The sequence below is a fragment of the Rhea americana genome, unplaced genomic scaffold, assembly GCF_003343005.1.
Source record: "Rhea americana isolate MKP2758 unplaced genomic scaffold, rheAme1 scaffold_21, whole genome shotgun sequence".
Classification (NCBI taxonomy): Eukaryota; Metazoa; Chordata; class Aves; order Rheiformes; family Rheidae; genus Rhea; species Rhea americana.
Window position 1 is genome coordinate 564,960 of NW_028186258.1, and position 24,660 is coordinate 589,619.

Consider the following 24,660-nt stretch of genomic DNA (forward strand, 5'->3'; position numbering starts at 1 on the left):
CGGGGCCGCGGAGCGGGGCCAGGCCGGGCGCCCCGAGGGGGCCGGAGCCCCCGCGCCGGGCGGCCGAGCGCCGCTCGGTCCTTTTGGCTGACTTTCAAAACGCGGAGGCAAAGCAGCCGCGCTGCTAATTGCAGCTCGGTCCGGCGGCGAAAATGTTTTGTGACAGTCGAAAGAATTTAAAGAGGAAGGAAGATCGGTTTAGTGTCAGCTGCAATTAGATAATCAAAGCTTAAAAATCCTGCTCCGTTGATACCTTAACCTGGCGTTGGGGCACGCGGCGAGGGGAAGGGGGAGGAGGGCTGCGCGCGGGAAGGGCATTTCCATAGCCGGCGCGGCCGAGGCCCGACCGAGCTCGCAGGTTGTCTGGGCGCGCGCTTGCACGGAGCGATTTTCTTGGCAGCTCGACAGGATGAGGCTCGCGCCGTACACAGCCGACATATTGCAGCGGAGAGCCCTGGAGAGCGCAGAGGCAGCAGTAGCGACAGCTCTGCACGCAATGTAGCGTCTCCTAGGATGGTTGGGCGGCTCCTTTCTGCAGGTATTTTGTTACCCGTCAGCCTTTTTTTTTTTTTTTTTTTTTTTAAGAGCCAAAAAGGAGGAGAGGAGGAAAAAAAGAAAAGAAAGCAAGCAACCCTAACCCTGAGAAAATAGCATCTGCTTCTGTTAAATCAATTTATTACATAACATTTCAGAGACAGAGCAGCAGCGCAGCGTCCTGAGCTTTTGGCTGCGTTTCAGGTTTGATAAAATGGCGTCTTCGCTGCGAGCTGCTTGCTAAAGAAATGCTGCACTGAGCAGAAAAATGAAATTATTTGGCATTTTCTCCTGCTGTTTCTGCTTTGAAGGGGTAGCGTTTAGTGGAATCCCTGCTAATCATGAGAACTGTTGTTTATTTGTGCTTGTTTTGCTAATGCATTTAAAGGCTTCCAGCATCAGAGGAAATGAGCTACGTTTTAATGTCGTAGTGCAGAAAATTAAAATGCGATAACAGGCTTTCCCACTTGTGCACTTAACAGCGGTTTAGTTTTTAAATAAATAAAGCTGTTCTCTTCAATGCTTCCATCTCTGTTTTCCCACATTATGAATGTTTTTCAAGATTTTCATAAAATGAGACTTGTTGTCAGTTAGCTTCATAAGTTACTTCAAATAGATGGCAACTTTCAAATTTGTCCTGAGCCTCAGACAGTATATGCGTATATTTAAATGTACCAGGTAGTCTTAAATGTTAGCACTACGGTTCACAGGTTTGCTACTTCATTGTATTTCATTCTTCACGCCGGATGTTTGTATCATCTTTTTCTTTCACGAGGTTAACCTATATTTGCTCCAACACTTTAAAAATTTTTGAGAATTAAAAAAAAAAATCACGTGTAGTCTTTTTTAAAGCTTGGCTCGTGTTGACTTGAATTGAAAATTAAACTGTTTTCTTGTGCAAGSGTGGGGGGAAGGTAGTAACTTGCCTGCTCGGAGTCTTTAAACTTTGTAGGACTAATAAAAACCCTGGTGGGCTGTCACTAGCCTGCAGGATATTTCTCTTGTGCATGTCAAAGCAAAGGACAACATGGTCTGCAGTGTGTCATTTGGGCAGGACAAAATGAGCCAATGAATCTGGTTGCTGTTAGGCTGACGAAAACGAATTGAAAAATAAAGCTAGTAATAAGGCGGGGGGGCAGAGTCTCTGTTAGATTTGATTTAAAAAGGGATAAACAAACCTTGATTAATAATGTGGTTCTCATTAAATATTTATGCCAGGCTTTGCCATTTCACACCCTTTCCATGCTTTGGTTCGTAAATCAGCTGAATGTTGCATTATAGCTGAGGATGCCTAATTTCACTGTGCACAGTTCAAACTAATTACAGTAATTGGAGTTGGGAAGATGCACTTATTTTTAACTCAGCTGAATAAAAATGAGAAGAAATATTACTGTAAACCACATTTTCAGAGGTGGATCTACACTTCAGATAAACGGCTTGTACAGGCAAAGTATTATTCCAATAATTACTTCAAAGAAAATCGTACAACAATTTCTCGCATTTCACTCTTGTAGCTTATGCATGTGATCTATGTAAACATTAAACTGCTTTTACAACTAATTATTCATACTAATTACGGAACACAGGCAAAAATGGTTTCTATTTTTAGGAAGTACTGAATTAAAGTTTGTAAAGCGTATTGAGTACAATACCTAGTAATACTAATAATCTTCCCTCTCCGTATTAAGGATATTTTAAATAACTCTTTATTGCTAACACTGATCAAAGCTGTGCATTTTTCAGGTATCCAGTATGGCTGCAATTTGACAAAAGTTGGGTGTTTGTTTTAAATTTTAGTATTAGATTAATTTTTCCTTCCCGACTGCTGAAGAGATTTTGCTAATTAAGGGAGCAGTATTTTTTTTTTTTTTGAAAGATGCATATTTAAGCTTTTCAAACACAAAATGCTGCTTTCCGAGTCGGTTTTCACTTTTGTGGTGTACCAGTACTAAGAGCTGCTAACGTAAAATATCAGTGGTTTCTGATGCTTTGTTCAAAATCTTCATTCGGATCACAGAGGAAAGGTAGAAATGCTCCTGATGGACTGCAGTGCTTTACTTCTGGTCCTTGCAGGTAAACGAAAGGGAAACCAGTTCTTGGGAACTAATATTGTTAATGGCTTCCCCATTTCAGTCAAACAGCTTTGAAAATAAAGCAGAAGAAATACTGGCAACCCTTACAAAGAATTGGTTTCTTAAAGAGTTGGAGGGAATTCTTGTTTAAAAAAAAAGAAGGGGGAATCCCTAGATTCAGTCATAAAAAATATTTTTTCTTTCATTATTTTGCTGATATATTTTAAAAYCTCGTGGATTAAGTAGGACTCTGTACTACTGCTTGGTTATTTATTCTCTAGGAACAGAGAAATCTAGAGAAAATGGAAAAATGCCTTTTGTTTATTTGCTTCTAGAGGCAAGAATATAAAAGTTACTCTCTTGAGCAGGGTCTGTAGTCAAACTATTACTTTTCTCCAGGACTGAAGCCACAGATTTTGTAAGTTGTGTGTTTATTTTGTGATTTTTTTTTCCATTCTCTTCATTTGACTCTCGTCTGTCCTGTCACTTCTGGTTTTATAGCGGCAGTGTTCTGCTGTTGGAGCTAGTCGTGCCGGCAAGGTTCAAACACTACAGAATAGTTGTGTCTCTCTGGAAAAAAACCAAAACACAACAAAAAAACTTTCAGGCCGAGACTAGAAGAAAGTTGCTACTTGGAAAGAGCTCTTGCAAGTCCTCTGCTCCGGCAGGGCGTCAGATACGTGCGAAGCACCATCAGGTTTTCCCAGCCACTTTTGAGACTCATTGGTGGAGTCCAGAAGCTGAAGCCAGRTATTTTAAAAAGCTGGTAACTGAAGTAGCTTTTGGAACAGCTTCTGTCTTAAATCTCCAAGAAACCATCTTTGGGTACATTTCTTTCATTTTTTTTAAATTATTATTATTTTATTTTTTTTAATGGATAATCCTGTGGCTGTTCGTGTTATACCGGAAGGGTTTGGATTTAGATTTGGCCAGATTCTGTTTTTTGAATGTATTACTTGTGCGAGCTGCCAGCCTGATGGCGCTGAGCAGGCACCGCAGAACAGGGAACGTACCCCACAGGTACAATATTATTAAAAGAAATTCTTCCTTATCTTACGTCATCTAACAGATTTGTGTTAACCCTTCTCAAGACAGCCACTTGGAGATTAGTTGGTGGTTATTGATGGGGGATGTATATGAATCTCAGTAAGAGCAACTCTACCAATGACAACTGAAGGGGAATATCTTTTGATCTGCAGTCCTTCCAAAAGCATCCCCCTCATGCTTTTCCTTTTTTTCTTGCTTCTCTCTGTCCTTCAGAATCCTAGTGTCTTACTTAATGAATCATTTAGCTTCCTATTCTCAGGAACCTTCCAGAGCTCTGTTTAGTCACAGACTTTTTCCATTCCCTCCCCTTCTCTTTACTTTCTATGTTTTATGGCTTTCATCCGTGAGCAGAACTTTAACAGCCATCTTTGGTGGGGGGGGAAGATTAAACAAGGAACTTCTGATCATCTCATCTTGTTGGTCTTCATCTTGTTGGTCTTCGTGTCTTCTTTGTCACCTTTCGCTGTGCTCTTGATCTTTGTTCGCAAGCCTGCCCTTGACAGATGCTCTTGCTTGCCTTGGGCAGCACCATCCTTCTCCCGGGCACTCGCATGCGTCGCTTGGGTTGCAGCTCTGCTGAGACCTTTTTATTGAAACCGTGTATTTCCAGCCACTTTCAAATCTTTCTGGCATGTCTGAAATGTAGTGCTGAATCTCACCACCCACAGTGTTGAAAAAGATCTCACRTAACTCCTCTTATCTGATTCCTTGGTTACCTCAACTTCTTATCTTCTGGCCTTGACTACTGCTACTTTCTTCCTTTGTTATCGCTACTCTGCAGAGAATGCTGCTTGCCTCATTTTTCTGACCTTGTCGACCCATTTTAAGTCATTTCACTGGTTTTCTTTCACCTTCTATGTCCTATCTAAGATTCTGGTCTCTGTTCAACACCTACATAGCAAACCTGGAGTATTAGGTAAATTTTCAGCCCTTAGCTCTGGCAACATTGCAGACATGCGATGTCCTCGGTCAGCCTTGTCCAGGGATAACACGATATTTTATTTCTAGCCATTGCGTATAGGAGAAAGAAGCCAGGTAAATCTGAGTGGCTACTTTCTTATTATAGTCTCTTTTGGATCTGTCATAAAAATCTCGATTGTTTTGTTCTTTCTGTGGAACACTAGTTTTTTCCTAGGATCATGAGCAGACAGGTGAGGAGCTAGCTCTGTGCTGCCTGGCTATCTTTAATRTTCCTACTTTTGCTTCAATTTCTTTAAATAAATTAATTTAAAAGATGCAGTTTGGGAAGTCCTACTGATCCTTCCCCATATTTGTCTGAGTATTCTGTTTGTATCTCCCATCACTTCTTACCTCTGATCATAAATCTTCAAATTTGACTTTAGTACTTAACTGAAATTCAGTTTAATTTTCGGAACTCCATTATAAAAATACTTGCAAATTAATATATGAGCTTTCAATTTCTTCCTGGCTCATATGACATGCAGGTTGTAATCGTGGCATTCTTGTCTGTATTATGAGCTTTTAAATGCAAATTCCACTCTACAGTAATTTTTATCTTCCAAGACTATCATTTAATACATGGCCAAAAGTTGTATTTATGAAGGTTAGACAGATGTTCAAGCTCCACCTGAACAGAGGAGTTCTGGAGCTCTCAAATCTGGGATACTGGAAAGTCTCTCTCATGGAAAAACCTCTGGTGTCCACTTCTGGCCCAACTCATCCTAAGCTAGCTAGCACCTGTCTTAGATTGTTATGCTGACAGTTCTTCAAAAATAAAAGTTAAAGGAAAATACTGAAATTGAAGATTTCAGACATTTGAATAACCACAGCACCTAACAATTTTTTTGTTTCAAAAAAAGAAAAGAAAAGAAAAAATTGGAGATGCAGAGATACTGTTCTGGTTTGCAGTGTTCTTTCTTCATCATACAATGTTCATCAAGCAACTGAGTAATCACTCCCCTCAACTAAATTCTTGAAAAGCTACAGGTGAAATTTGTGAATAATTAGACTTGGTTTAAGAAAAGGATCTCTTTTTATTCTTGGAAGAATTTTTTCCCAGTATTGGAATACTTTTAAATGGAGGCAATTAAAGAAGAGCCAGTCACACCAAAATATTTGTGATTTAAATTAATGTATTTTAGGCATCCGCTATTAACAGCTCATTGAGGAGGCTTGTATATGTCTTCTCCACAAAATATTTCTCGCTTCTCTTACTTAAATCTAATCTAGAATAACTGAGCATTAAAAAAAAAGTTGTGTTCTGCAGAGTTACACAAAGTAAAAATAATAGATATTCAAAATTCGTGATAAACATGTATGCACAGTTTTCTCCCGTATTCAGACAATCAGAAGAACTGTGCTGCMGGTTGCCCCTAGTCAGTATCCCTAAGATCAGATAGAATTATTTGCAATAAAATTCCTATCAGAAGAAAATTAAAGGCGTAGTTTGTACTAACAGAGCTATCAGCATATAAATARAAGCTGCAACTTCATAACCTGAAGTAAGCTTGAATTGCCTTAGCAGGAGAAGTGTTACGTCTTTCAGTTTAATAAATTTTGTACTTCAGAAAGCAACTAGATGTTCAAGAGCTTGTGGTTAAATTTTTGGATTAGCATAGATGTTTAAAAATGTGAGAGGTACTATGAAAAAACTGTGTTCTGAGTATCTGCGTTCTGAGCACAAAGTAAGTTATTTTCTTTGGTTTGGAGRAAAAATTGGACTGTATGTACAAGTTAAAAAGAATGTTTATGCCCCATGCAAATAATTTAAGAGCTCAGTTCCCTGGCAAAAATGGCTGCTATTTAGGAAAGTCCATGTTCTCTGCCAAAAAGTAAGTTAGACTAATGATGTTTAAATGTATAATTAACACAGAATACTTAAGACAGCTGTCAATATTTGGTTTTGTACGTACAGGTAGGATTGAGAAAAACCTAAAGAAAGCATGAACTAGTTGTGGTGATATGATTGTGTATGGAATAAGTAATGGCAGGTGGACATTTTAAATTTTTTATTGGATAATCTTTTATGGTAGTTTTCTGAAGAATGAGAATTGATTGAGTCAAAAGAAATGATAAGAGTCTCCTTTCCTAAAGATCTCCTAAAGCATTTTTTCAGTTTTGTTTTTTAGATTTTTTTTCCTGTTGATTACTGTATTTGCTATCTATATTTATTACCTGTTTATTGTTTTTACTGGTGTTTCAAGGAATGCAAAATATTTTTGTTGCTCTGTCCTAAACCAGAATGCTTTCATTATTTTAATTGAGAGTTTGGTCAGATTAAAAAACATAAATATGAAAACAGAGCTTTACTGTTGTGAAGAAAGCTACTGTATTGCTTCAGAAAAGGTACTCCACATTTTTTTGAGCATAATTCAGAGTTGAACTTTGAGTGCAGTGTTAGAATGTACAGTAGGACTTAATAGGGTATTTTCATATCGCTTGGAACAGTGGACTCATTTTTAACCTTGTTKCATCCTTTCAGATCTCAGTCACAGTGGATTGGGAGACCATTATGAGAATTCCCACTGGGGACAGCAGCCCACTTTCCGGAGTGACGGCAACTGCAGCTGGGATAAAGTGATAATAGACAGGACTGACAAGGAAGCGTGGCCTTCCATTACAGGAGCTGAGACTGAATCTGCCTCAGAATGTACTACAGACACTGACTCTGCCTCCAACTGTGGCTCAGAGAACAGTAGCATGGCTACAGGGAGTGCCCAAGGCAACTTCACTGGACATACAAAGAAAACTAATGGCAATAATGGCGCCAATGGAGCACTCGTCCAAAGCACTTCTAACCAGAGTGCCCTTGGAGCTGGTGGAGCAAATGGTAATGGAAACTCAGCCAGAGTGTGGGGTGTGGCTGCAGGCTCTAGCTCTGGCCTAGCTCACTGCTCTGCCAGCGGTGGGGATGGAAAGATGGACAACATGATTGGAGATGGTAGAAGTCAAAACTGCTGGGGTGCTTCCAACTCAAATGCTGGCATTAATCTTAACCTTAACCCTAATGCCAATCCAGCTGCCTGGCCTGTACTTGGACATGAAGGAACTGTGGGAGCAGGCAACCCTTCCAGTATTTGCAGTCCAGTCAGTGCCATAGGTCAGAACATGGGCAACCAGAATGGGAACCCGACAGGCACCTTAGGTGCCTGGGGAAACTTGCTGCCGCAAGAGAGCACAGAACCACAAACGTCCACTTCTCAGAATGTGTCTTTCAGCGTACAACCTCAGAACCTTAACACTGATGGACCAAATAACACTAACCCCATGAACTCTTCACCAAACCCTATCAATGCAATGCAGACAAATGGACTGCCGAACTGGGGCATGGCTGTTGGTATGGGGGCCATCATCCCGCCCCACCTGCAAGGCCTTCCTGGTGCTAATGGAACATCAGTTTCTCAAGTCAGTGGGGGCAATGGTGAAGGAATGGGCAGTTCAGTGTGGGGGATGTCCCCAGGTAATCCTGCCACAGGAAACAGCAATTCTGGGTTCAGTCAGGGGAATGGAGACACTGTGAACTCAGCATTAAGTGCTAAACAAAATGGATCCAGCAGTGCTGTGCAAAAGGAAGGAAACGGAGCAAGTGCATGGGATTCGGGGCCTCCCTCTGGTCCTGGGGTACTAGCATGGGGCAGGGGCAGTGGCAACAGTGGTGTTGGTAGTATGCATTCTGGAGCTTGGGGCCACCCCAACCGTAACACTAGCAATGGTGTAAATGGTGAATGGGGCAAGCCCTCAAACCAGCATTCCAATAATGACATCAATGGGAAAGGATCAACAGGGTGGGATAGCTCTAGTGTTACCAGTCCGAATCCTGCCATGCAGCAGGGCAATGAACAAATGAACTCTTGGGCCAAAGCTGCAGCATCTGGCACCACAGCTAGCGAAGGAAGTAATGACAGCGGTGGAAGTCAAAATGAAGGCAGTACCGGGAGGGAGGGGGCTGGAGAAGGCAGGAGGAGAGACAAAGGGATGATAGACCAAGGGCAAGTTCAGTTGCCAAGAAATGACCTTGACCCCAGGGTCCTGTCCAATACAGGGTGGGGACAGACCCCTGTAAAGCAAAACACTGCCTGGGAATTTGAAGAGTCCCCAAGGTCTGAACGAAAGAATGACAATGGAACAGAGGCCTGGGGTTGTGCAGCTACTCAATCTTCAAACTCAGGGGGGAAGAACGATGGGTCCATCATGAACAGTACAAATACCTCTTCAGTATCTGGGTGGGTCAACTCTCCACCTGCAGCTGTTCCAACAAATACAGGTTGGGGAGACAGTAACAACAAAGCACCAAATGGCCCAGGGGGATGGGGAGAGTCAGCAAGCTCTACTACTGTTAATAATGCTGCTGCTGCCAAAAGCGGCCACGCTTGGAGTGGGACCGCAAATCAGGAGGACAAATCACCTACCTGGGGTGAACCTCAGAAACCCAAATCTCAAAACTGGGGAGATGGACAGAAATCAAATCCAAGCTGGACTTCGGGAGGTGGAGATTGGGCAGATTCATCATCTGTTCCTGGACACTTGGGTGATGGGAAGAAGAATGGATCTGGATGGGATTCTGACAGTAGATCAGGRTCTGGTTGGAATGATTCCACAAGGTCTGGGACCAGTGGGTGGGGAAATGGCACAAACAACAAGGCTAATACAGGTACAAGTTGGGGCGAATCTTTAAAACCAGGCCCCCAACAAAATTGGGCTAATAAACCCCAGGACAGCAATGTGAGTAACTGGGGAGGAGCTGCTTCTGTCAAACAGACGGGGTCGGGGTGGGTTGGTGGGCCAGTGCCAGCCAAACAAAAAGAGAACTGTGAGGCAACTGGCTGGGAAGAGCCATCTCCACCGTCCATTCGCCGCAAGATGGAAATCGATGATGGTACCTCAGCTTGGGGCGACCCAAATTACAACAACAACAAGACTGTAAACATGTGGGATAGAAATAATCCTATAATTCAGAGCAGTACCACAACCAATACCACCACCACTAGCACCATTATCAACACAAATATGGTTGAATCTCAGCCATCACACCAGTCAAGTGCCCAGCCGAACCGGTCCCCGCTGCTTGGTCCAGGTATGAAAATCGTTTTATTTGCCTTTTAAGCAGAGGTAAAATGCAAAGAATTTAAGTCYAGTTTTCACGTTGCCCATCTATTTTTTGAGGAATAAGCATGTAGCTTTTTAATAGGGAAGAGCAACTTTTGAATACRTGAAGAGAATTATTAACAGTGGTTAAAAAAATGTCAGATCTGCTTGGTATTTTCCCTTCATTCACTTTTGAATGTAGCTTAGCAATTTACTCAAGTTTTCAAACGGATATAGAACCTGGGAACTTAAATTATTTGATCRATTGTGTTACAGAGCACCTATAAAGCAGCTAATTTGTTCTTCCTCCAGAAGTCCCCACTTGGTCTGTTTACCAGTTGAACTCTTGCTGGTCTGGAGGACATGCTGTGAAATCCCCAGAGAAGCTAATGGCATTTAACGTTTAAGGGAGGTTTTAGGAGATTGGTAAGGCAAGATCTCCTCTTAAAACAGAAGTCAGCATTGCTCAAGCTCAGCAAGCCAAGTGGGGCCACCTGGGGCACTGAACTTACAGAGGGAAATCTTTGCATCTGTATCTTTGAATACGCTGTCCTCCATTTGTCAAGTTCTCACCTGAGAATAAGTTTCAAGGTAGAGCAGGTAGGCCTTTTAATTTCATTTCGTTAACTAAGGCAGTATRCTTGAAGGTGTACAAATTAGGACATATTAGGCCAATAYCAATAATGCTGAATGTTAACTAACTTCATCAGTTGCACGTGAAAGATGYAGATTCATTATTCATTAATGAATAATTCATTAATTAATTATTCATCACATTAAGTCATTAATTCATTATTTAAGAGATTTATTCATTTACCTTGAAGTAGGATTAACTTCTTGTCTTGACGAGACCTGTAGAACCTGACATATAAASTTCCATATTTATTCTCCTGAATTCTAAGCAATAAAAATAAAATAAAATAAAAATCCAGAAAGAATTACAAGGACGGCGTTTGGCCCTCATACGGGCATGGTGTTATTTTCTCCTGTACTCTCTTGGCCTGCATGAGCCTTTYATCAGTGCTGAAGTGATGTATCTGAGAATAACTCAGACATGCTTGCACAGGTCTAGGAAACTGCTCACCCAAAGTGAGATCAGCTGACTRCACTTGCATGCAGTTTTTGCAATAGATTTTAAAAATAGTAGTAGTAGTAAGGCTCGAAAGGAATTTTGCTGGCTGCACAATGAATGCAGGAAAAGCTTTTGAAAAAATCTGAATAAGAAAATGCAAGATTGTTGGATTCTTGGTCAAAATCTGAATAAGAAAATGCAAGATTGTTGGATTCTTGGTCTGTGTTTTTTTCTTCAGGTCTTCTGCAGTAAGATGATACCTTGTTTTAGCAGCAGCTTTTCATTAAAGGATTGGAGGGTTGGGGTTTTTTGCTAACCTTTTTTCCTTACTTTGTTTTCTGTTTCTATTTTTCAGTCTTTGTTCTTGTTTAGACACTGCACATCTGTTTCTTTTCTACAAACTGTATCTCTTGGCAACAGACACTTCTTTTTTTTTTTTTTTAACAGTTGCGTGAGTCTAGGCTGTTGCTGTTTCTGTGTCTTCTGTTTGTCATCTTTTATAGAAATGGTTTTTATCCATGCTTCAGGTCTCAAACATGGATAGTATCCTGGACTTCTGTGTGATTCTCATAAAATTGGATTGGTTAAATATGTCAGTGTTCAGGGTGACTCGGAAAATGTRTTCTGACATGACTTGAGTTCTAATTACAGGCTTTTAGGCATTATGTGTCTGAAAAAAAATAGTTTCTTTTTTTTTTAATTTAAAGATAAGGTACTGTTGTAGGCAAGCYAGAAGGAATAAAAATGAGGGGGAAGGAGAAAAACACTTTGAGAGAATGGAGGTGGTTAAACAGTAGTTACTGGAAGCCCTGTTTTATAGAACGACCCACAGGCTTCTCGAAGGAAATCTAATCTTGCAGTTTTGTTTGCAATTCCTCCATCTGATGTTTTCTCCCAAGTTTTGGGGTTGTCTTGGTCATGGCCAAATACTGACTTTTTCGCTGTGCTTATCTCCAGGTGAGATGTGTTTTGACGTCTTCATTTCTGTCATTTCTTCTCCTTCTGAGAAAATTTTTGAAATAATTTTTGAAATAATTCAGACTTAATGTAATATCTTTATAAAAATAGTCTYATGGTGCCTGCTTTGGTTCTATAGTTTAACAGTTGAGGGTATCCATTTTAATACAATAACGTGTGATCTAGAAGGAGAACTCTTTACAGAAGTTCCAAAGTGGTCAGTCCAACATATTTGACAGTAATTCTTAGTTAGCCTTAAACTTACTTCACTTCTGTTTAAAACTTCGCCCATTAAATACATGATTGAAATTTCTTCTGAAATGTATTGAAGATGGCTGTTACTGAAGAATTTGGGGTTTTTTTCTTTTTCTTTTTTTTACGTTAAGCTGATTTTTGGATGATTACGTCTATGCTTGTAAAACTGTTCACCTACAATGATGTATTGTTAATGATATCCAAATAACCTTAAYACCTTGCAGAGGAAATTTTAGTGTTTGGAATCCTTCAGATTTTGAGAATGGCATTTAAAAATTGGTCTTAATCTACACTATGCCTCTGGAAATAGACCACAGCACAGCTGGGAAGGCAGGGTTCCTTCGTAGTAATCTGCTGGTGCAGTCAGAGAGCTGCTTAGTAATTTGCAGTGACCTACCCAAGATGTCCCATGACCATGCTAAAATGACAGTATTATCTTGCAAAAAAGTTCATTAGGAAGATTCTAAGGAGTTAAAACAAAAACAACCCCAAAGTAAACTTAGGATAACAGGCAAGAAAGAGGATAAATTGAACAATAATAATAATGAGGACAAATTAAAGTACTATTTGATACTATTCTTAAAATCTATTGCAATCAAGCCTGCGTAAGTTAGGCTATCTGTGCRTATTCTTGCTTACATACACTCATAGATGTGCACATATGTACAACTATAAAGGCCACACATGTAGAAATGTTTTAAAGAACTGTCATTTAATCTGCAAATTGATGAAAGCGAGGGCTTGTCCTCCATGCCTTTATGTATTATGGCAGTCTTTACTTTTGACTATACCTGGTAAGGACTAGTCTTATGCTTACCTTACACATGGAGAGCAGAAAATGTAATTGATCCTGTTAATTTCTCAACTCAAAGTGCGTAAGATTTGATTTTAATATTGTATATAGCACATAGCAGCTTTACAACAATATATGTTGTAGGTATGTTTACCTTTTTTCAGAATTTACACAGACTTAAAAGCATTTATAAATAAYATCTCATCTGGGACACCTAAAAATGAAGCTGAAGTAATCAGAGGCATTTCTATGATGCAAACTTACGATATTTTGGAGTACCATTTAACTCTGTTTTTTCCTACTGCAATTCCCTGTTCCATCAGCTACACATTTCCAACTTGTACAATAAGTGAGACAAGGATCCTGTAGCCAGCACGCTCCTGTAATCCACAACCAAATTTCATCCAACAGTTCATTTTCATGCACAATTAATTTTGTGGAAAATGTACAGTTACGTATAATTAAAGGTTGAGCAGTACGGCACTGCTAAGTGCTCATGTAAAATCTTCCAGCTGTTGAACTAAGGTGTTAACATTGGCAGATKAACTTCTTGCATGGATCACGATGTGCCTTGCAATCGTTTATCGTTATTCAGGGAACATCCAGAATAGCAAATGCTGGATTCTCTTCCTGGGCCTAGTAGGGAAGCCTGTGGTGCGGTTGTAAGATGGCACATGCATGCTCGAAGCAAAGAGATGGATTTTCATGTTGCTATGCATCACTAGTTAACCATTCACCAGGGAGCAGCAATCCCCTTTTGAGTTTTAAGTTTATACTACGTTAGTTTAGAAATGAAGGGCAAGTTATGGTCTTGCTATTTGAGTATATGGTCATGTCACCCATCCCCAGAAGTTCTCAAAATTCCTTGAATACAGAATTTAAAACYTAGTGATGGAAAACAGATGTTGGTACACGCTTGGTGAAAATGCTCCAAAGATTTTGTGTTGTAAAAAAACCAGCGTGTGGTAGCTAATGTGAYAGATGTACTCCTTTCTGGTTTTGGAGACTTCCTCCCAAACCACTGCTGAGTTATTTGGAAAGACAAGCAAAGAGCTAGTGGTATTGGTTTAGATTAGATTTTAACCGAAATTACTCATGCATAATTYTTACTAGCACTCCTGACTCCAAATTTCATACGAGGAGAATGAGGACCAGGAAGAGGTTTTTCAAACAAGGGGATGAGCAGGAGAGAGACTGTTAAATCCTGAAGAGCCACAGAGCTTTTTTCCAGATGCTCAGAAGTGGGCATGTTATTCTTCCTCTCATATGGGATAGGTGGAGACCAGCAGGATTCCAGTAGTCGGGTTTCCCTCTGAAAGATAATACAAAAGTAACAAAAGATAATGGAGATTTTATATTAAGRATTAAAGTCTCTGGAGTTCCTAGAGAGTAAACAATTGAAATTTTAAAACTCTGAGCCAGTTCTGAATTCTGAAAGCTCTGAAGTCCTCTTCTTGCTTTATCTTTTAACATCTTACACCATTGTCTTGGTGGCAACTGATATATCATTCATAATGTGTCATATGCATGAAGCAGAGAAGGCAGGAGTGATGCATTTTTCCATACCTTGAATTTGCATTAGAGTAGATTTGAAACCAGATCAATTTGCAGCTCCTTTAGGATACGCATGGGAAAACCTAAGAGGCCGTAGAGTGTACTCAGCCCTCAAACGAGTGAGTGATGCGAGGTGATTCTGCGAAACCTCTCCTCTACTTTGGCTGCAGGGTGGTGTCACTGCTGAAAGCCAGATCCGTAAGAACGGACTGCGCAGACCTGCCGGCTCTCCTGGTGCTGAGCAGCGTGAGAAGGTCCTGAGCTCCACTGCATGGAGACGAAACCCTTTCAGAAAATTAAGACATGAAAGGTCAAGGCTCATGGGTGACACTTGAAAACATAAAACTTCCCCCCTCCATACACACTCCTACAGCTTATTTCTTTTCCATTATTCTTAGACTAAGTAGTGAATATTCAGTTATCTCATTTTACTGCAGAATCTCTTCCTTTTTCATCTACACAAAGTTCTAATATTTTGGATTGCCTGTACTGTAGTCTGGTGTTTATCACAGACCAAACAACTTCAAGGAAAACAATTTCTGTCATCCAAATGGCTATAGAGTTATTTTGAGGGAAAACAACTGTATCCTGCCATAGCTTAGTTAACATTTCACTTTCCTTTGAGGATTTCCTGTTGGCTGGGGCCCAATGTTAATTATGTATTTTTTTTTCTATAAAACAAACTGCCAATGTGTCCATATTTGTTACTCACTGTGATCTTTTTGTTTCTTGCAATTCTGACTGTTTGAACATTTCAGTATTAAAACCTTGCGCTCCTGCCACAGAACCCTTTAACAGAGCTTACTCTGTTTAAAAGCAACATTCATCCAGATCTGTTGGTTTTTTTTAAAGCATGGAGCTTTTTCTCAGGAAAGTCCGGATACATTTTTTTTTCATACAGAAAATCACAAATTTTCTCTGAGCAGAATTTTCRAAAAACAATGACTTTTTCAGATTTCAGGCTGCTCTGAAGCTGTTTTCCTTCCAAACAGCTGCACAAAGAAACTTTAAAAGTGGTTTCTTGCATTCATTCGACTGTAACGTAGTTTGCAAGCTGCCTTTATCGCGAGCATTGGAAAGCATCACACTGCCAGAGGCATGCTGTTTGCACTGGACTGACATCCACCTGTGTCTGAAAGACAGATCCTCCTAGGTCATGTTAAAAATCAAGGACAAGGCTGCTTTTAAAAAAAAAWAWAAAATAAAAAAAATAAAACTCTTCTGGAGATTGCAAAGCAAATATATTTCCTGCTACCTGCAGCATTTGCAAGTGTAACCTTATCTGCCTTTTAAGTTCCTAAAATGGAGCTAGTCCTGTGGAGTCATAAAAAGGTGGCACASAAGTAATAACATTAAGAAAGCAGGTGCTTATCCAGAAGGAGAAAATCAGATTCATAATTGATAAATACTGTAGAGTTTGGAGGTTAGATTTTGCAGTATATAAACTATTTCTGCAGTAGCCTTCTGTTTTTAGTAACTAATTTCCTGGATTTAATTTCATCTGTCAAGATTCTTTTGAAAATGTTTATTTTAATGCATTATGTACTTACAAGTATTATCTTAGCAAAAGCTATCTCACTGTTTGTAATCCCTTAATATTTACTGTTCAGCACACTTAAGGTAAAAATAACTATTGAATTTACAGTAACAAGTGGTCCAATTCCTTGGATTTTTTTATTCCGTAGACTAGTACACTTTACCACTTCAGCATATGAAGGATGTTTTAAGGTTGATTTTATGAGTACTTAACAGTTGCCAGTATATCTTGCATGAATGCAGAGAAATACTACTATTCTGTCCTCTCTGCTTTTGCATTCTGGTCGGTACTTCAGAGGTGCTTTGGTTTTTTGTTTCATTTGTGTGCAGTTAATCTCCTTCAGATGCCAGTATAATTAAAATAAATACGGACAGTTGTCTGACAAGGTTGCCTTCTGAATAGTGAGAAAGAAATTAAAATAGCGTCACTTAAATGAGTTAACTTAAAAGATGCAAGCAGCAAACTTCAGTGAGGATTTTAGGCAAAACACCATGAAAATTATTGTGTTAAGCAGTGGTGCAGTTATGTATATACATATACRCACACGCACACACATATACACATAAACATATATATACACGTGTGTGCATGTATATGGCTATCTTTTGTATACACCTTAAAATTAACCAGAAATTCAAGTTTGGTTGATAAAGCTTGGAACACAGCATTTTTGTTTCAAATTTGAAAGTATTTACAAATTCGTAGGGAAGTGGGGTTTATTATTATTATTACCATAACTCAGATTGAGAGGTGCATTGCCTGAGAGACAATGAATTTTTTTTTTTTTTTTTTTAATCAGGAGTATTTACTGGAAAGCTTGCTGGTAGTAAAGGAGCTTTATATGTGTTCTTGAACATGTAGGCTTAATTTGGCTGCATTTTGTGTCATGCACAGTTTTACTGTTACCTAAGAGAACTGCAGTTGCTTTAAGAAATGGAACCTGAAATAAATATATAATACAGTAACGTTAAAGTGGTGAACGGATATCAATCCCTCTCTTTGAAAGGAATTTTTTCTACTGTTTGCTAACTAGTGTTCAAAATGGTGGTGGTGGTGTACACTGCCTGCAGCTTCTAGTAGCAGAATTTTTGTTGAAATCAGTAAGTCCTGCAGTGACTTATAGTAAACATAAACATGTTGCTTGATGACRCGCTATTGCTTAGTCCGTTTACTTAAATGATTTCCTTGTTGTTATCCACCTTTTTTTGGATATCTGTTGGTGCAGAAATGAGGTGAATGCAAGAACTTTGTTTTCTTGCCTGTTATGGATGACTTATTTGTGTATTTTTAGTAGTAGTWTGAAATCCATGTATGATCAAAATCTGTCTTTCTGGAAAATGTGCTAAAACAAACTGATCTTCCATGAAAGTAGGAAGCTGTTCTGTCTACGTATTGTTTGGGGGAGAAGCTTTTTCTGAAGTGCTGACATTCGACAAAAATGCTGAACTTCTATGTGTAAAAAAAAAAAAAAAAGAAAAAAAAAGAAAAAAGCAAGTAACTTCAAAAGAAACCTTTTTAGAAGTAATTTTAATTTAAAATGCAATTTAAGCTTTTTCTGTATCACTCCATGTTGCTCTTTAGGGCTCAAAAACTACATGACAGGTCTTGGTATATTCAACTTCAGGAATAAAATCAGTGCCGTATGGATTTAAGCACATTAGATTCAAGCCCGGCTAACGGCATTTCTTTATGGTAGCTTACATCTTTCAACGAGTTAAAATAATACTCTGTTGGAAAACGGTGGCTTCTCTCCGCCATTCCTCGTGTTTGTGCTGTGGGTCTTGATTGCGCTCACGTCTAATTGGGCTGTAAAAACCATATGGACGGTAATGTAGATGAAGGGGTATGTAGGGAACACTCGACCGTGAACCTTTAATAAAAAGTTTAAAGATGRATTTCAACGTATGTAATTAAGGAACGCTTAAGGTGGTAACATAGATATCTAACTTACTCATAGGGCATGAGAAAAGAGATTTGGTAATTTGTAAATGGTTAAAGAGGCATTAAAATTGCTTAAAATCCTTCATTTAAGCAAGGTCTGACTCAAATACGGCTCTTGGTCTCATCAGTGCTAGCATTGCTGGCTGTGTGGTCCTAGCAGAGTGGTGGCTGGCACAGGTCATCCCTGTTTGGTCTGCTCTGAGAAGTAACTTTTGAAACAACTGCTCACTTCAGACGAGATCTGGTACTTACACTACAGCGTGCTTACAACCATGTTGAAAAATGATCTGTATCTTAACAACCATGCACCAATATTTGATTAAGAAAAAGACTTTCGAGTCCAAATCTAGAGTTTTTCTTTGTTTTAATAAGCTTAATTAGAGTCACTGGGTCTACTTCCTGCTCTTCCCTGACTAATAAACCATCTGTCTTCAAAATGATCAAGAAAAGAAACCTTTCCTTCTTCCTTGCTTCAGCAGGCTGGGGCGAAATGCCTACTGTCCACACGAAGACCGAAGCTTCTTGGGGAGAGCCGTCCTCCCCTTCTGCTGCAGTTGATAATGGCACTTCGGCGTGGGGGAAGCCCCCCAGCAGTGGTACGGGCTGGGGAGATAATCCTGCCGAGCCGGCAGGGACGTACGGAAGAACAACCGCTCCAGCTGCTGCCCCAGCACTGTGCAAACCAGGTACCTGCGCGGATGTCGCTATGATGAGTAGTCAAGGAAATAAGGGGGAATTTGCTTCTACCAGTAGTTTTAAACAACACTTCTTTCTTCTGATTTTCTGTGCAGTTAAATCAGAAGGCTGTCTTAATYGGTCCGTTTGCAAAAACGTCCAGAAACTGTCTCAAAACTTGAAGACTCTAGATACTCTCTTATAGTAACACATTTAAAAATACGAGTGCAGTGCATTTGAAAGCGGTACCTTATAAATTGCAAAGGTATGGGAAACCGCGAAACTACAGAAAAATGTGAACAGCGTTTTATCCCTAGGTTCTTAAAAGAAACCTCTATCAGGATGAGAAGTAACTGAACTCAGCAGGATAGGACAGATTTTGGTAGGAAAAGAAACACTTCAGAATGACTAGTCAAAACTTCACTGTTCTGTGAAACTGAGGGAAGTGGATGTTTTCTTCAGCTATTAAAATTGTTTTCAGATTGAGGAACATCCCAAACCACTTACTGCTTTAAGACTCCTTACGAGTACCACTCAGTGAAAACCTTCCACCTCCCAATACCCTGGAGGCTACGGTGCTTTTTGGAAGTCTGTTTTGGCTGTGGTGATCTTTAAGCTCTACTTTTGCAAAATACAATAATGAGAGAGAACTATGTAGTCCCCGAAAACACGAAAAGAGGAGTGAGAGGTCTTAAAAGGTGTTGTGCAGCCTTTGAACAGGACAGAATGAGGCGACAAAACCTCTTCGGTTAATGTTAGCCCACTTACGCCCTTCAGAGCCCCTCCTTCTGAGGTCTGAACAAGTTTGCTTCTGACTGCTAGTAGCCTTGAAATTCAGGTTTGCTCATCAGGAACAATATGGCAGCTAAAATGGTGAGATACAGTGAAAGCAAAAATGAATGTCATCAGTGTGTGATCGTACTGCTGGTGGCTCGCTCCTCAGGAGGCTTGAATGGCCACAGAACTTATTCCTGCAGGAGAAGGAAGACCTGCTGTTGCTGGATTTTTTCTTCTGTGACAGTTTTTTAGAGTACTTTTCTTTTTTGCTAGCTTCAAGGTAGGAGTCCTTACAGTTTAACGCCAAATAAGCTGCTTTGATGAACTTTTCTATCTCTTAAAAATATCCAAATGTTAACGTACTGGATATGGCATAAATGGATGCTGCTGTAAGATTTGCCGCAGGTGGAGTGATCTGGTTTTCTTCTCCCTCTTTCCTCTCCCTCCAGCTTCAAAATCTATGCAAGAAGGCTGGGGCAGTGGTGGGGATGAAGTGAATCTCAGTACTAGTCAGTGGGAAGATGAAGAAGGAGATATGTGGAATAATACTGCTTCTCAAGAGAGCAGCTCCTCCTGCAATTCCTGGGGGAATGCCCCAAAGAAAGGACTTCAAAAGGTAGGACAAAAATAAGTCTCTAGAAATCAGTAGAGTTACAGTGCAGCATTTCTAGCATCAGCTGTTACAGATTTTCCTGCTAGTGTTACTACTTTGGACTCGATCAAATTCTGTTCCCTTATGAATGGTGAAAATGAACCTGGTGATAGTGGGAAGTGGATTTATGTACCATTTTGCCAGCAAGTCAAGTAAAAGCTGCTTCTTATTAGGCCCAACATAGACATTATGCCTGAAGTCTTAAATTAGGCCTCTGACACCTGAACACAAACATCACCAGGCTGTTCCAGTAACAGATGATTCAAGCGTAGCCTGCCACGTTTCCAGGTGAAAGAGGAAGCAGATGACTTCAGCATGTCAGATGCTTTAGGGGGTTTCTTGTTGTTTTGGCTTTCTTTAAGTTTTATAAGCTTCCATGTATTCTGAAGAAATAATAACATATTAACAGAAGCAAACAGAAGCAGCATAGGGAGGGCTTTCGGACACTTTCTGTGGGGACAGAAAAGCAAACTAGTCTGTGATGAAGTGGTCAGCAAGTGGGTAATTCTAAGGTGTGCACTGTTCTGAGAACAAGGTAAATTTGTATTAATGCCACAYTGGATCAAGAACAAGTGCAATTGTGTTAGGGTGTTTCCTGTTGAACAGAGTCTTTATTTCAGGAAAAGACCAGCCTGTAGTTTAAAGGAGTTAGGATTACATTTAGCCAGTTAGTTTGTTATTCCATTAGCTGTCGTAATTAGGCCAGTGATTTGATCAAGTAAGYCTGCTTTTCCGTACTGTCAGCACCCGAAAACAAATGCGCACTTGTCTCTTGGTTATTTCTGAGTACTTTTTTAAGGATTTTGCAAGAGAAAAGCTATACAAAGCTCTTCTAAAGATGTTCATCTAGGCATTCTAGTTTGGTTTTAAGAAAATATACTGGATAACGTAACATTCTTACCTTTCAGGTTGCAAGTCATTTTTGGGGAATGCTTTTCAGGAATTTTAGAATTTTTGTATTTAATCATGTTTTTCTGCCAATAGTAAAGATGCAAAAATTAAAAGGTAGCTTTAATTCATTGGTCAGYGAATCAAATAGCGAATAGTGCATTCAACAGCTGTTCAACCAAGACCAAATTTTTATGCTCTGTGGGGGAAGAGAATCTCAGATATTTTGTTTGTAAGGTTCCTGTATACATTATAAATATCTGTACTAACAGAGCTTATAGTAGCATGTATTATTAAGAGGAAAATGGGTCATGTATTTGATTTACATGTCAGCAGTTTGCTTATAGAAATGAGTTAATTTGCTTATAGAAATGAGTTAATGGAGTTTCCCACTTACTTTCTCAGGGCATGAAGACATCTAGCAAGCAAGATGAGGCCTGGATCATGAACCGTCTGATAAAACAGCTCACAGACATGGGCTTCCCTGTGAGTAGTGTTTGCATTTTAGCATATCTGTGGCTTTGCTTCTGTAGCTTGTAGTTCTGTTTCTGATGTTTCAGACTGTAGCTACAAAAAAAAAAAAAAAAAATAGTCTTCCTCTTTTCAGGTAATTAGTTCTGTTATCTGCATGTAGACGTTTTCCCTAATTTCAGAAATTTACCAGAAGTTGATACAAAGCTCTCTGAGATTACTTGCTAGTATACTCAACTTGATGACATTTGTAGAACTTCTGAAGTTTTGAATTTTACAACAGGTATTACTTTRAACTTCAGTACTAATTCTTCTGTACCCCATTTCCTCATTAAACAGATGGAATTAGAGTATAGCTGTGTGTTGGATTTTTTTTAATTTATTTGTTTATTTGCCAAGAGAGGCATATAGTAGTGATACTTAATTTAACTGCAGAAAATAGGAAGTAATTTAATAAGAGATGCGTATGACTTGACCTCTCACGACTGTTACTTATATGACAAACTGAAACAACTGGGTCTTTGTGGGAATTGATAAAAGCAGAAAAAACATGTATAAACAAAATTTTTGCCACTTAGTCAATATTAAATCCARTATTTAAGAGACGTAGCTGTTTTCTCAATTTGCTTTGGAGTCATATAAGTGTGGTTACTTTTTCTTTTAACGTAATCCATATYGTTAACAGAGAGAGCCAGCGGAAGAGGCCTTGAAGAGCAACAATATGAATCTCGATCAGGCCATGAGTAAGTAGCTGTGTAACTAAATGTTTTTCTCTTTAATGTAGCTCAGAAAACATTCATGATTCTGGAGTTTGATCTTACCCAGTTTAATTGGATAACTTTATTTTTCAAGTAGTTTTTTGTTGTTTTTGCATCTTTGTATGGAAGACACTTCTGTGGGTTACTATCAAGACCAGCAAGRGTGTGTAGATTTTAGTACTTTCAGAGGCAAAATGTGTAGTTTTCTCTTTAAGCAGGAGTGACTTGTAACAGATCTAGAAATGGTTTCCAGTGTATTTTGGTTTTCGGAGTTTTGGCAAATCCTCTCTCTTTGCATCAGTTCTGTTTTTCAGTGTATTTTCCCTTGCTTTCTGTGAAGGTGCTCTGCTGGAAAAGAAGGTGGAAATGGACAAGCGTGGAATGGGAGTGACCGACTACAATGGAATGGTCACCAAACCCCTTGGCTGCCGCCCACCACCAATCTCCAAAGAGTCTTCCATGGACCGCCCCACCTTCCTCGACAAGGTAAGCTCAGAAACATGGTATCATTGACAAGTCAGAACTGTACATGATGTAGAGGTACTGATGATTTCCACTGTCTGTTTAGAAAGCTCTGCAAAGAAATGTGATATATAATTACATACTAGTTTATTACTTTAATTCTCTTCCTTTATCTTGTGTGAATTTAGTCCTTGTAGGAAAGAGACACTAATTTGGTTTCTACATGGAAATAAATAATGATCACCCCCAATGTTGTGTTTTTGGGGGAAAAAAAAAYGCTGAGGAATCAGTAATGCAACAGAATTTAGTAATGGGGCAAAAATGTGCRGTGGAGTTAGTAAGAGGGAGAAAAAAGAAACAGGGTGAACAGAAAGCTTCACCGTCTAAGAATCTAGGGAGTCAGTAAGCATTGCCCAGGCTAATGAGCAAGTAGGGACCAAGGCCAAAATCTTCAAAAGAGCTAGGCTTCTCATACATATTTTGGTTCTGAGCTCCTTGTAGATTCTTGTGGAAATTCACTACTTAAATAGGAATGAGGAGCTGATTTATGTATGTTAACTCAAAGAGCAGACATGCACAGTGATAAATAGTTTCTCTGATAAACATGTATGGTCATGTATGACCAGTTTTTCAGGACCAAGTAATGCCTGAGTATAAGGCTATAGAAGTTAGTGTGTCCAAGAAACAAAGTGCCTAAAAAAAGAAAGACATAGGGAACAGTGCAGCCAGGTCTTCAAAAGGAAATGCAGTTTACAGCCTGAGGTAAAGCCCTATGCACTGACCCACTAAAGCACCTCACAGTCCCCCAGAAAATTATTGAGGAAGTCTGCAATCCCATTCTTTTTTCATCAGTTAYTTGAAGCGATAATAGTGAGTGATTTTTGACTTTTGTATTTGGGTTTTTTTCTGAGTATGGAAATCAATACCTTTTACAAACTGTACTGAAACCAATTCATTTTATGTGGGCTGCTCGTCAGATGTGAGGTAGTAAAAACATCTAGTCTTGTTAGAACGGACTATATTAAAAACTTCTTGGACCCTGAATAATGATTGTTTTCCTGGTCCTTCACCCAGTGTTTTCTTGTAGTCTTAACTATAGTGCTATGTTTAAAATTAGAATCCTAAGTGTGATAGGTTCCCAGGTGGGAGAATTAGTGGGAAATTAGTGTGGTTTTTCAGATCTGGGTGCTATGCTAGAACAGCTGGTGAACACTGACCTTTTAATGGCAACTGTTACTATTTCTGCTATATTGCAGTCCTAATCCAAAAAGGTGGAGAGGAACCTCATGAGGTTCGACAAGGGCAAGTGCAGAGTCCTGCACCTAGGGAGGAATAACCCTAGGCACCAGTATAAGCTGGGGATTGACCTTCTGGAGAGCAGTCCTGCACCTAGTGAGGAATAACCCTRGGCACCAGTATAAGCTGGGGATTGACCTTCTGGAGAGCAGTCCTGCAGAGAAGGACCTGGGAGTGCTGGTGGATGACAAGTTGACCATGAGCCAGCAATGTGCCCTTGTGGCCAAGAAAGCCAATGGTGGTCTGGGGTGCATTAGGAAGAGTGTTGCCAGCAGGTCGAGGGAGGTGATCCTGCCCCTCTACTCAGCCTGGTGAGGCCTCATCTCGAGTACTGTGTCCAGTTCTGGGCTCCCCAGTACAAGAGAGACAKGGAGCTACTGGAGAGAGTCCAGCATAGGGCTACGAGGATGATCAGAGGGCTGGAGCACCTGCCCTCTGAGGAACGGCTGCGAGAGCTGGGCCTCTTCAGCCTGGGGAAGAGAAGACTGAGGGGGGATSTTATCAATGTGCATAAGTACCTGAAGGRAGGGTGTCAAGTGGAAAGGGACAAACTCTTTTCAGTTGTCCCATGTGACAGGACAAGAGGCAATGGGCAGAAATTGAACCACAGGAAGTTCCGCCTGACCGTGAGGGGGAATTTCTTCACTGTGAGAGCAACAGAGCACTGGAACAGGTTGCCCAGAGAGGTTGTGGAGTCTCCTTCTCTGGAGATCTTCAAGGCCCGCCTGGATGCAATCCTGTCTAACATGCTCTAGGTGACTGTGCTGAGCAGGGAGGTTGGACTAGATGATCTCCAGAGGTCCCTTCCAGCCTTACTGATTTTATGATTCTTGTACATTGCAGACTGTAAACAAGTTGATTTGATTTTTCTATG

The 24,660-nt window shown here is 40.0% G+C and overlaps 1 protein-coding gene across 7 annotated transcripts in view; it reads left to right on the top strand.

Annotated features, from left to right (window-relative positions):
* TNRC6C (trinucleotide repeat containing adaptor 6C) overlaps positions 1–24,660 on the top strand; it is a 110,234-nt gene that overhangs the window by 59,181 nt on the left and 26,393 nt on the right. For 5 of the 7 annotated variants that reach the window (XM_085304420.1, XM_085304423.1, XM_085304422.1 and 2 more), the window contains exons 5-10: positions 7,096–9,687; positions 18,284–18,493; positions 19,709–19,875; positions 21,205–21,285; positions 21,956–22,013; positions 22,369–22,514. In XM_085304420.1, the coding sequence (XP_085160546.1) occupies positions 7,096–9,687; positions 18,284–18,493; positions 19,709–19,875; positions 21,205–21,285; positions 21,956–22,013; positions 22,369–22,514 (3,254 nt within the window). Of the gene's footprint in view, positions 1–439; positions 539–7,095; positions 9,688–18,283; positions 18,494–19,708; positions 19,876–21,204; positions 21,286–21,955; positions 22,014–22,368; positions 22,515–24,660 lie in introns of those variants that run through there. The other 2 variants (XM_085304426.1, XM_085304421.1) reach the window with 2 other exon arrangements.